The sequence below is a fragment of the Martes martes genome (genome assembly GCF_963455335.1).
Source record: "Martes martes genome assembly, chromosome: 13".
Lineage (NCBI taxonomy): Eukaryota > Metazoa > Chordata > Mammalia > Carnivora > Mustelidae > Martes > Martes martes.
The window spans coordinates 88373563-88386527 of NC_137901.1; the positions used below are offsets into that span (position 1 = coordinate 88373563).

At 56.8% G+C, this 12965-nt stretch overlaps 1 protein-coding gene across 3 annotated transcripts in view; it reads left to right on the plus strand.

Annotated features, from left to right (window-relative positions):
- The window catches only part of AACS (acetoacetyl-CoA synthetase), a gene marked incomplete at its 5' end in the record, with an annotated part of 54404 nt that overhangs the window by 10376 nt on the left and 31063 nt on the right, over positions 1-12965 (plus strand). For all 3 annotated transcript variants that reach the window (XM_080821241.1, XM_080821243.1, XM_080821242.1), the window contains 4 exons: positions 4890-5003; positions 7848-7945; positions 11593-11707; positions 11878-11959. In XM_080821241.1, coding sequence (XP_080677367.1) covers positions 4890-5003; positions 7848-7945; positions 11593-11707; positions 11878-11959 — 409 coding nt within the window. The remainder of the gene's footprint in view (positions 1-4889; positions 5004-7847; positions 7946-11592; positions 11708-11877; positions 11960-12965) is intronic.

Sequence of the window (12965 nt, forward strand, 5' to 3'; positions counted from 1 at the left end):
TCCAGTTTCGGCACAGAGACAGAATCGAATGCTGTCTACGTGTTTGCGATGGCTGTCGCCGCCTTTGCAAAGGAAACCCCAGAGAGCTGTGCCCCCTGCCATCACCTGCCCAGTTCTTGTCTCTTGCCACCTGTTCTCAGGCCTTCCACTCCTGGTCTACACTGCAAGTTACTATTTGTTACCAACAGTGGTGTTACACGTTAGATAATGATGCTTGTCCAGGTAGTGCCTGAAATAGGGGTAGATGAGCTTCAGTAGCTGTGTGACCTTGGGTGAGCCCCTTAACCTCTCTGGGTGTGTTTCTGCCTCTGTCTAACGGAGAGGAGGAGAGTATGTATTCAGGAATAATGGAGAGTTTAAATGAGTGAATATGTAGATGTGTTTATGACAGTCCCCGCCACAGGGTAGGCGTGCATCGGTCTCCGTTGAGATTATAGCTCTGAAATCCCTGTGTGGCTTTTAAGTCCTGGCTGTCCACTTCCTGCCTCGGCTTTCTAGAGCACATCTTTAGGGATGGGGCGAGGCTCGCGTCTATCGTTAAAGCCCGTGGTTGCTTCTGATGTAGATTGTCAGTTAAGAACCCCAGAGTCTTGGGGCGCCTGGGTGGCTCAGTGGGTTAAAGCCTCTGCCTTCGAGCTCAGGTCATGATCCCAGGGTCCTGGGATCAAGCCCCGCATCGGGCTCTCTGCTCAGCGTGGAGCCTGCTTCCCTTCCTCTCTCTCTGCCTGCCTCTCTGCCTGCTTGTGATCTCTGTCTGTCAAATAAATAAATAAAATCTTTAAAAAGAAAAAAAAAAAAAAAGAACCCCAGAGTCTTGTCTTTACGTAGTGTTTGGGCTATTTGGTATTATTCTGCTCCCTTCCTTAGTTCTTAGCCTGATGCAGTTTGGGCTGAGCCCGTAAGTGTTCCTGGGGGCTGGGGACGCTACACCAGGCTTGCGTCTGTCGCTTGCTCTTCAAGAAGGTGTTTGCCTGTCCGTCCATCCATGCACTCACTCGCTCCCAGGTCTGTCTCAGATGTCTCCTCGGTGCAAGGTGCTGGGAACCTGGTGTTGAACAGAGTGGCTGACCTTGTAGTGGGATGGACGGTAAGAAGGAGCATGCAGGTGGTCTCTGACTTAGGATGGTTCAACTTAGGACTGATGTTACGATGGTTTCACACATTCAGTAGAAACCGCACTTGGAATTTTTTTTTTTTTTAATTTATTTGTTAGAGAGAGAGCGAGCGTGAGCGCGCATGAGCAGAGGGAGCAGCAGGCAGAGGCGAAGAGAGAAGCAGGCTCCCTGTGGAGCAAGGAGCCCGATGCGGGACTCGATACCAGGACCCTGGGATCATGACCTGAGCTGAAGGCAGCCGCTGAACCGACTGAGCCACCCAGGCGTCCCCGCGCTTGGAATTTTGAATCCAGGTCTTGTTGAGGGTTCACGATCCGCGGTCCTGTGCTCTTCCGTGATGCTGGACAGCGGCCGCTGCTCCCCATCAGCCCCACGATCATGAGGGTCCCAGATGCCGCCTGCACCCTCATGGCCGAGCCGTCTGTCGCTGTCAGTGCGGGAGTCAGGAAATGACATGAGAGAGTTGACACTTCCTTATAAAACAGGCTTTGTGGTGGGTGATTTTGTCCAGCGGGAGGCTGGCGTTGGTGCCCTGAGCATGTAGAAGGTGGGCCGGGTGAAGCTGTGGTGGCCGCTAGTTAGGTGTGTGAAATGCAGGCACATTTTGAGCTAGAACCAGTAGGCTAAGCCTTAGCTTTGAAAAATGAATGGAGGAGGACGTTTACCTGGGGTTCCTTTCGCCCTTGAAGTCTAATAGGAATTGGTTTACACCAGGGTTTCACTAGCGAGCCGTGCGTATGACACGGTTGTGCCTGCTATGTGACCCTGGTCACCGTAGCACCTGGCAGGGGACTGGCTGGAGGCACTCGGGGGGCCGCAGCCTGTGGGAGGCAGAGAGCGGCGGGAGCTGGGAGAGTGGCCTTCCTTCATGTGGGATTTCAGCCACGAGAGTCATCCACGCCCTTACATGGCCCGTGTCAGTGGTTCTCTGCATCTTCCCAGGGTTGTCAGCCACCATCTCTGTTCAGTTCCTACAGTCTCTGTCACCTCGCCCTTCTGCAGCCCCAGAACCCTCCGGTCTCTGTTGTCTGCACGAGTTTGCCCATGCTGGGCATTTCCTAGAGATGGGATCCCGTGTGGTCCCTTGTGTCTGGCCTCTCGCACAGCCTCATGCTTTCAAGGTCCCGCCACCCTGTGGCTGCTGTCAGTGCTTCCTCCCTTTTTATGTCTGGTCAGGGTCCGGTGTTTGGATCTAGCACGTTCTGTCTGCCCACAAGAGGTCCTTCAAGGGAGGTCCTGCCCCATGCCCTGGGGTCCCTTGGTGAACACCGCTTGGCACATGTTATAACCTGAGGGGCGGAAACGCTGGGTCTCTCATCGCTTCTCCTCCCCCCGTCAGACGTATGCGCACTTTCACCTCGGGCACTACACCGGGTCCCGGTTCCTCTGCCGGGAAAGTGGGAAAGGTCGGATGGGACTCTTTGGACAGACAAAACAGAACCAACCTGGAAACTGGTAATGCGAGTGATGAACCAGACCAGTCTTCTGGGCGGGCAGTGTTGGATGGACCCGGCCGAGCGTTCATACTCTCATGCTCTCCCTCCCTGGCTGGACCCGGACCCTCTTTTCCGAAGTCCAGCTGTGTCTTGAGCCTGAGTTAGGGAGTGGAAGGTCATTCCGGGTGTGCAGTGGCTGTTTCACGCTTCTCCCTGCGTGCACTCTCCTGTCCACCGCTGCCATTCCCTCCCCTTAAATAGGAGAACCCCTTCTTCTAATGAGCTCCCCCTTGTATTTGCAGTGGAAATAAGTGCCCTCAAGCCAGGGACCAACTTAATTTACAAATAGGGTACTTTCTTCTTCTTTTTTTAAATTTTATTTGACAGCTCGAGCGAGAGAGAGCACAAGCAGAGGGAGCAGCAGGCAGAGGGAGAGGGAGAAGAAGGCTCCCCGCTGAGCAGGGAGCCCGATGCGGGGGCTCGATCCCAGGGTCCCTGGATCCCTGGATCATGACCTGAGCCGAAGGCAGACGCTTAACCCACTGAGCCGCCCAGGCGCCCCACAAATAGGGTGCCTTCTTAAGCTGGGTCCTAGATTGGCTTGGGGACTGCAGGGTCACTGTGTTTCATCTGCGTGTGTTCCTGGTTTCCTTCCTCCTCTCCCGGCTGATGCAGGCGCTCGTGGAGCCCTCCTTCCCGCTCGCTCAGACATTCTCAGGAGACCCCATCCCTCCCATGTTTGATCCCAGGCACGTTTGATCCCGGGTGAGGCCACGAGGTGCCGCCAAAGGAAAGCGGTTCACCGGTGTCTTCAAGCTCCAGCGAGCAGAGCTAAAGCAGTACGAGCTAAAGCAGCACGGATTAGCCCCGTCAGTGTGGCCGTTCTGAGAACAGCCGCCCCCACAGCACATTTTGTCTTTCAACAGTGGGTTTCGGGTTGCTGGGTATTTTAACGGGATAAGAAATCATGTGGGGGATTGGGAATATGGGAGAAGTAATTACAAGGCTACCCAATGAGGAGAGGTAGGTAGGACCCGGGGTAGGCATACATAACTTTAAGGAAGTGGGAAAAGCCACCTTTACGCCAAAGAGAAATCAGGGTGTTTGGAGGGGTGATGCTTCATGTTATAGAATTGAAGAGCAGTTAGCAGTCAGGAATAAAATATTTGCCTCCAAGACAGTGGTCAGAGGAGTAACGTCTTTCCACTTGAAAGTACGTGCAAATAATTTTCCCACACCCATGCACCGTCAAGTCTTGGGTGTTTTCTTTCTTTCTTTCTTTCTTTCTTTCTTTCTTTCTTTCTTTCTATGATTTTATTTATTTTAGAGAGAGAACAAGCATGCAAGTGGGGGCAGGGACAGAGGGAGAGAGAGGATCCCGAGCAGACTCTGTGCTGATTGTGGAGCCCCCAGTGTGGGGCTCAGTCCCCGGACCCCAAGACCACAACCTGAGCCAAAATCAAGAGTCATGGGTTAGGGAGGTGTGGTGGTCATTCCGGGTGTGCAGTGGCTTTCACACTCCTCCTCGTGTGCTCTCTCTTGCCCACTGCTGCCATTTCCTCCGTTTAAATAGGAAAGCCCCTTCTTTTAATGACTGAACTACCCAAGCGTCCTGGTTGTACTCATTGCCTGTTGCTGTAGAGCAAATTACCTGAAAACTGTGGCTTAATATAATAAACCTTTAGCGTCTCACGGTTCCTGTGGGTGGCACGTTCAGAAATGGCTTGGCAGGGCGCTTCTGGCTTGGGGACATCTCCTGAAGTTGCACGAGGATGTTGGCAGGGGCTGTGTCATCTGAAGGAGCGACCGAGGCGGGCAGCACCACATTCAAGATGGCGCGCCCCCATGGCTGTTGGTGGGAGACCTCGGGGTCTCACCGTGCGGCAGCTGGATCCCCCAGAGTGAGCTAGCTGGAAGCTGCCATGTCTTCTGTGACCAAGCCTCAGAAGTCACTTGTCTCCAGTGTCCTACTGGTGACCCGGCTTGGGCCCTTTCCCTTCCGAGAGCATGAGCACCAAGGGCGGGTCTCCCTGGGATCACCAGGGGACCAGCCAGCACGCTGTCCTGTTATGTTATTGCCGTCTGTTAGGTGGAAATTCGTGTCTCGCTGTTGTCATGTGTTGTTTCTTCGACAGCGAGGCTGATCATGCTGACCTCTTAGGCTAACTTCCACATAGACATCCTTCTCTAGGAAGTTGAGTAAACCCATGTCTGTGTGACGTTTCCGGGTACCTGTTTCTAACCTGTGTTTAAACTGTGTGAGTTTTCCTCCTTGTCTGTGACTGAGAACCTGTCTTTTTAGGGCTGTCTCTACCGTCTGTCCCTTTTCTCTTCCCAGGGGAAGGCAGAGAGGAAATCGTGAAGGTGACATTTGAAGAGTTGAGGCAACAAGTGGCTTTGTTTGCAGCAGCAATGAGGAAAATGGGTGTGAAACAAGGAGACCGGGTGGTCGGTAAGTATTTTTGGTTCTTGTGGTTTTGCGGTGGGGAGACTGAGGCAGAGGGACTGGATTGGAAGGTTGAGGCCACTTTTTTACAAGATGGCACAGTACATGCAGCCTCGTAGGACTTCAGCGATCTGTGCTTGATGGAGTCTAGATACACAGGGAAGGTCATGGCGCAGGGAGAGTGCAGGGTAGTCCACGCAACAGAGATAGCCTGTGCAAAGGCCCTGAGGCTCGTGGGTTGACAGGAGTATGGTGGGCTGGGTGTGCAGGGCAGGCAGCAAGGCTGGCGGGGACTGCCCCTCTGGAAGGAAGCAGGGTTGGAGGTTGGAGTCCTCAGACCTGAAAGGGAGGCCTGGCTCCTTCTCCACCTCCACCCCCGCCCTCCCAAGTCCCTGCTTTCCTTTGTTCTCTCCTAATCTGGCGGTGAGTCATGTTTCTTACAGTTTTCTTTTCACTTTGACTTTGGGAGGACCTTTAAAGGCCTCTATGTGAACCTGGTCTCCAGGGCAAGGTGCTGTAGTGAACTGAGATGTGGGTGGGTGTATCCCCAGAGACAAGCAGCACCAGATAAGAAGACTTATCATTCCTGCAGGTGGGGTGGTGGGGATGCTAGCCTGCCTCTCCCACTCCCATGGTGGTGGGACCGGAGCTATGGGGCAGGGGAGGCAGCTGGGGAAGCCGCTGCTGGGCGTCTCCCCAGAGAGCTCACTGCAAGTGGGCATTCAGCGTGTGTTTGCAAAGAGGGCGGCCTTATCATGTGTAAACGGAGGAAAGGGCTGTGCCCGTGTCTCCTCGCATGGCAGCTGGGCCTGGGATCCTTGCTGGCATCAGTTGACCAGCCCCAGACAGTAGGGATGCACCAAGTGGCCTCCTGTCGTAGCCCTCGGGGGGGCCCTTCCTGTGGTGGGTCCCTGTGAGCCCACGGAAAACCCGCCACCACTCTCTCCCTCTCTCCGCACACCCTGCTTTGTTTTTCTGTTCTCAGGGACCACCTGAAATCTTGGGGTTATTAGTGTGCACACACGCGTCTCTGTCTTCCCGTACTAGAGGACGGGGGCTCCGTCTTCTGTTCGCTGCCGCGTCTCAGTCCCCAGGGAGGCGGGCGCACAGTGGGTGCGTGATGAGCACGGAGTGAGCGAGTGTGGGTGCGGGGCCCGTGGTCACAGCAGGCATTGCGCGGTCGAAGCCTCAGTATTTGGGGTTCTTCTTCCAATTTAGCCTGCCCTTTTGAGGGTTAGAAAAGGATTTCAGAAGGTCCTTCCTCCAATTTTCATTTAAAAAAAAATCTCTTTTCAAAGCAAACGTTTTCTGAGAGGAGGAGAAATGGAGAACTGGGTGTGTTGGGGAAGATGGCTGAGAGCCCTCCGGGGAGGGGACACCCGACTCTGCAGAGGCAGGCTGGTACCTGGCCACCGGCCCTCGTGGGTGTCGCAGCGTGGACACTGACTGGACCGTAGTTCCAGGCTGGGGGCTGTGTTTCCCTGAAGGGGGCATGAGGGAGTGACCCCCGGGGAGAGGCAGGAGGGGCTCCCCACACGGAGGTGGGGCTGCCCGTGGGGGACTTCTCTTGAGTGTGACTTGCTCATCTCCTGGCCCTCTGCCAGTCTCCACCAAGTCTGGCTGTGCAGCCTCCCAGGGCTGGGTCCCGTCCGGCCCCGGGGACATCGCAGTTTACACACCAAGCTCAGCACACGTCCACGGGCCTGCCCGTGCCAGATGCTGGGCGCGCCCTGCCCTCTGGGACACTCCTGTCCGGGCGGGGAGTGGTCACAGCTGAGAGCAGTGGGGAGGGAAGCAAGGGGGAGAGCTGTGCTCAGGGCCCTGTGCGCCGGGACTGTGGGGCTTCTGTGGTCACCGGGGGGCCATGGCCCCCTGTTCCTCGACACCTTGTGCGTGCTCCTGTCCTCTGGAGCATTTAGGATGATCTGTTTAATGGGCCCGAGTCCCACTGGCCACAAAGATTCTTTCCATCTGTTGTGGTAAAAGCCCAGCCTCCTGCCAGATGGAGGGTCTGTGGTGCTTCTCTTACAGTCTCGTGACTGTCCTGCTCATCGTCTTCATTCCCTTATTGCCTCTCCTTCCCTCCCCATCTGTCCATCTGTCTGTCCATCTTTCCTTCCCTCCATCCAGCTGCCAGCCAGCTCACCAGTATGAAGGCCCTGATATGCCGGGCATGGTAAAAGGCACTTGGTAAAGCAAAGAACAAGACAGACAAAGTCGCTGTCCTCCCATGAGGACCAGATATAAAATTGCCACTTACGACTATTAGATGTAGGTGATTGTCGAGGTTAATTTGGTGAGGGAGAAATAGAGAGTGCTTTGTGGGGACTGGCCAGGGAACTCGAGCTTATGGGGTGACCTCGGAGAGGGCATCTCTGAGAAAGTCTCATTTGCATTAAGAGCTGAATGATGAGTTTGCAGAGTCAGGAAGGCTGGCGTGTGTGGAAGAGTGTTCAGGCGGAGGAGACAGCCTGTGCAAAGGCCCCAGGGCAGAAGGAGCTTAGAACAACTGGAGAACTGAAGGAAGGCTGTGACCGAGCCCAGTGTGGGAGGCAGAGTGGAGGGAGAGGAGGCCGGGGCCGGATCCTGCAAGGGCTGGGGGGATCGCCCTGGTTAGGTTGGGTTGGAGGGGGTGACAGTAGCACATGGACAGGCTGGTGATAAGCGGTGGGGCTTTCTGAGGGGGCAACGTGCAGGCACTGGGGTGAGGTATGGCTGGCCGTGCTCCTTGGACCAGCTAGAGCCAGCCCCTCTCCCCACTCCTGCCCTGGCTCTTAGCGGTGCCTTTTGGAGGTCTGCCGTGTCCAGCATACCCTGAACCCAGGCCTTTCTCCCTGTGCCCAATGACAGGTTATTTACCCAACGGCGTGCACGCCGTGGAGGCCATGCTGGCTGCAGCGAGCATCGGCGCCATCTGGAGTTCCACATCCCCAGACTTCGGTGTGAACGTGAGTTGGGGTTCCCACCGATTGCCCTGGGGGTGCGGCCACTGTGGCAGAGACATTCCCGTGCAGTTTCTGCAGGGGAGTGCTCTCCCCCTCTCCGACATCTTGGGCAGGGGTGCGGGAGGCTGTACGGCAGGACTGGTGGGTCTGGAAGGCGACCATGTCGCTGTGGCCTCCCGTCTCACGGCTGGTGACGTGAGAACGAGAGAAGGAGCCAGAAGGAGCAGAGTCTTGTTTTTCAATCTAAAAGTGAATGAGTCTTCCTTTTTTCTAATATTACTGATGTCCCTTCCGGGTGTACGGACTGTGTCAGCGTGTGTTCTGTGTGACAGATGGCTCTTGGAGATTTGGCTAGAGGGGGCTGGTCATCTGTCCACGGATCCGTGACCACGGGAGATTTTCTGTAGACAGTTGTCTGGATTTGCTTACAGAAGTTCCCCCGAGGCCTCCCTGCCATTTCTGATCTCTTACTTTGAATCTATGCTCCCTGTGCGGGAGGAGGGTGGACCTCCTTCTCTCTGTGAACACCGCAGGGACCTCGGGTGCATCCAGCTGCTGGAGTGACCCAGGCAGGGGCAGGCAGCTCATGCTCAACCCCACCGTGGAGGGCAAAGCAGTGGCAGAACAGGCCTTACCCAGGGCCCTAGGGACCTCTCCTGGTTGCAGAGCCTTGGGGATGAGGGGCCCTCAGGAGCCACAAGGACAGACCCCAGTTAGAGGACCCGGGGGGCGTCCATCACCACCAGCCACTCTGCCCGGCGTTGGACTGCTGCACTCTCGGCACAGCCCCTGCTCCGGCACGGGACCGTGTAGCCCGGTGCCTGAAGGTTGGCCTGGCCTTGCCGACAGCGCACCCTTGGCCGGCTGTTTATGCTCCGTGTGAAACGGGCCGTGGGAAGAGAGGGCCATGAATGAGCATCGGAGGTTCGGGCCCGTGATCGGCCACCCGTGCTGCAGGTGCAGCCACTGGCGGCGTTGGAGCTCAGGGCCCTGTGGTCAGCGTGGGTCTCGGCTGCGGGGTAGGTTTCTGGGTATGAGCCTGATGCTCACGTCTGCCTTGGGGCTTGCTGTCCTGGCAAAGGTGGTCCCGGTACCTCTCATTTTCCCGACGCCGTGCAAAGGAGGAACAGATGCGCTTCTCTGGCATATGGGTCTGGAGACGTGAGGTGACCTGAGGCCAGGGCTCGGGAGCTCTGCTGAGTTCAGGGAGGGGTGGCCGCCCCGGACCTCACCACTTGGCGTGGTTTTCCTCCTGGGGCTTACCTGTGCCTGTGCCTGCTTTGCCCCGTGGAGGACCACCCTGGGTCAGCCGGGATTGGAGCTCTCTGTGCAGCCTCCAGTGCCCCCAGCCTGTCTGTGAGCCTGTGTGAGCTGCTCGGGGCCAGCGGCGTCCGCACTGAGGGTCCTGGAAGGCTGGGGCCAGCCGGTCCCTGGGCACTGTTCCCTCGGACCCCTCAGCAGCCCTTGAGCTGTGTTGCTCAGAAGCAGGGCTGGGAAGGCAGTGCGGCACGGTGGTTCCTGCCTGGGTTCGGGTCTGGCTTTGCTGCTTCCTGGCCGTGTCCTCATTACACACTGGGGAGCTGGCGAGGGCCGCAGAATTCATGCTTCTGCGTTTGCCTGTCAGGGGCTGGGGGCGGCCCTGGACGCACCCACGCAGGTCAGTACGCATTAGCCGTTATCCAGGAGGCCGGTGGTCTTGAGTGACATTGGAGCTTTTGACACAGGAAGATGTTGGGAGAGCTGTGTGTGGCCCTGGGTGGGGGGGGCAGGGAGCAGGCGTGGCCCTGCCTGCAGACCCCCCACAGAGCAGAGCTCCTGGTGGTCCTGGTGGTGCAGGTGGTAGAGGGAGGACATAGGCAAGCGTCTGGCCACCTCCCTCCCGGCTGTTCTCGCGGATCACTGTCCTCTCCGGGCCACTCTGTGGGGGCTGGCGTGCACTAGATGGCAGTGTGGCCCCTTCTCTCTGCAGCCTTCAGCACGCCTGGGTCTGGGGAGTTTCTCTGGCCTCCTGGCCAGCGTCTCAGGGGAGAGCGCTCCCTGGTTTCCTGTCCCGGGGCCAGTCTTCCCTAGCGCAGGCGGCCTCACCACTAAGCGTCCCAGCCTGCAGGCCCAGCTGTGTCCCCGGCTGGTGGGAGCGCTGGGCCGCTCACTTCAGCTGGCGCTGCCTCCTTGAGGACATGGTGCCACTCCGGGGGTGTGCAGGCTGAACGTGTGGGTGCCCGTAGCAAGCCAGAGTGGGGCCTGGCACGCGGCCCTTGGTGCGTGGTAAGGGATTTTTATGGGCAAAAAGTTTTTTCCCAGAGAAACCAGCAACCCTCAGCCCATCTTAGAATCCTGGGCTTTCAGAGTACAATTTTGCTGTACTGCGTGTGTACATCACCACGGTGCCTTTTATCCCCCTAATGGTTTTCCTGGTGAGCCTCATGAATTTTGCGCGTAGCCCTTCCCCGGGTGTGCATGGACAAAGCGCCCGGTCTTTACCCCTCTCCCTTCTGGTTCCCACCTCCCCGGGATTTTCTTGGGGAATCATGGCTTCACTGTTTGTGCTCTTAGAGTAACCCGGGTTTGATTGTCAGCCGCTGGCCTTGGACCGATGCACAAGGGAATGGAAGGGGCGTTCTGGGCTGTGCTTTCCCCGGAGCCGTGTTTGTGGATGAAGAGGGCTCCACTGTGTTCTGAACTTGGGGGGAGACCCGGCTGGGAGTGCGTTTGCCTGTCACCCCTGGGAGAGCACTCGGGTTGTGTGGAGCGTGTCGTGAGGCTGCACCTGTCAGTTCCCATCAGTTCACAGCAGTCCCAGAGACCAGGTGTGACCTGCGTGGGAGGCCAGCCTTCCTTCAGAGAGAGACGTGTGCTTGGCAGAGCGGCGGGTTCCGCGTGTGCTGTAAACAGACACGTGACTGCCGTGAGCCTGCTTTTTGTATTCATTTATTAAAAAGATGTATTAATTTATTTTAGAGAGAGAGAAAGCGTGCGTGGGTGTCAGTGGGAGGAGGGGCAGAGAGAGGGAATCCCAAGCAGACTCCTGGCTGAGTGTGGAGCCTGACACGGGGCTCGGTTGATGCCATGACCCATGAGATCGCGACCTGAGCCGAAATCACGAGTTGGATGGCGACCATCCCAGCCAGCCAGGCACCCCAAGTCTGCCTTTTCAACAGAGCTTGTGTATTAGTATACACATTTATGGGGTGCGCATTTCGTTGGCAAGAAGCGCCGTTTGGAGGATTAGAAGAGAACCAGGACGTGGAGGTGCTTTGTGGTGTGAGTTGCCTTTCTGGAAGGCGAGTCATCTTTCCTGTGCGAGAGAGGAGCTGTGTTCGAGGCTCTTTCTGCAAAGTGCGGGCTCTTTCTGGAAGGGCCACTACTCAGCCCCCAGTTTCCCCATCTTACAAACTTGTGTTTTGTTATTTCAGTGTGTGTGTGTACACCCTTCTGGTATTTCTGTAGGTCGAGTCCTTGAAGTGACGGTCCTGTCTCAGGCGTGAGCTGTGGTTTCCCTGGCTTTCCGCGTTGGCCGCGGCTGACAGGGACGTGGGAGTCGGGCTGGCGGATGGTGCCGCGGGTCTCTCCCCCGACGTGGTCCCATTGGTGGCTGAGGGTGTTTGCCTTTGGCGTGACTGATGGCGACCACCCTTTCCTTCCATTTGCAGGGCGTCCTGGACCGCTTTTCTCAAATCCAGCCGAAGCTCATCTTCTCCGTGGAGGCCGTCGTGTACAACAGCAAAGAGTACAGCCACATGGACAAGTTGCAGCAGGTGGTGAAAGGTGGGTGGCCCTCCTGCGTCTCAGCTAGCAAGGCAGGGCGCAGGGTGCACAGACAAGAGGTCCCTGGGGCCCTGCGTCAGCCGTCCCTCGGTTGTGTTACACTCTGTGAGAAATGCCACCACCTGTATGCGGTGGCCCGTAAGCCTGTGTTCCCCCTCTCCTCCCTCCAGGACTTCCGGATTTGAAGAAGGTGGTGCTGATTCCTTACGTTGCCTCAAAAGAGAAGATAGACATTTCCAAGATTCCAAATAGGTAAGTCTGCCACGTGCCGATCGCTGGTTCCGGGCAGAGCCCCCCGGAAGTCCCAGTGGGTTGTCCAGTCTGTGAATCCTTTCACGGGGGGTGTAGCATTTTAGAGGTGCGGGAGGTTTTGGTTAAAAATCACAGTTTGTACGTGGGCACCCGAGGCCACACAGCGACTTCGCGGTGGAACCAAGAAAGCCCCAGGAGTCCTCCGTCTTTCCCTCTGCTGTGAGTTGAAGTGTCCGGTCAAGGCCAGCTCCCTGACGGAATGGAAATTGCCACGTGTACGTGTATGTGTGTGTGTGTGTGCGCGCACGTGTGCATGTGTGTGTACGTGTAAACACATGCTCTTGTGAATATATTTCCCTTGCAGGGCCTTTGTCCCCATTTCCCCATTGCTAGTAGTACCTTCCTCTGTTTTTCTGACGTTTATAAGCTGATGCATCACGCACTTACGTACCTAATAGTATTGGGGGCAGTTTATTTTGGAAGAGGAATTCAGGAATTGGGTTGTGGTTTGGTCACAGTTGAGTTTGCCTCCAGATTCTTGGAGTTATACTTTCTTCTCCTTCCTTGAAACTATCGTGAGGGGTTCCGAGGTCAGGTGTGTGTACTCCCTCTCGCCCTATCGGAGGGGGACAGGGAGGAGATCGCAGGGGTCTTTTTTGGGGACAGACAACCGACACGTGGCTTGGGTTTTGTGTAGGCTGCTTTCTAGGGGTGCTGAGGGGGGACGTCTAGGTGCTGTGCTCCGGGGGTTGTGGTCGTGTGGGAGGCACGAGCTACACCTGCAGGGAGGGTGAGCCATGACCACTGGGCCCAGTAGACAAGGCCATGCTTCTTGTGGGGCAGGAGGTGGGCAGGAAGTGCCCAGGGGCTGAGAGAAGGGCACAGGTCTGGGGGAGGTGACACCGAAGGTGACCTTGACAGATGAGCAGGGTTTGGGGACAGCTGCCGGTACTCGGATTCCAGAGGCCATAGGCTGCTGCCAGCAAAGTGACTCTTCCGTGAGGGC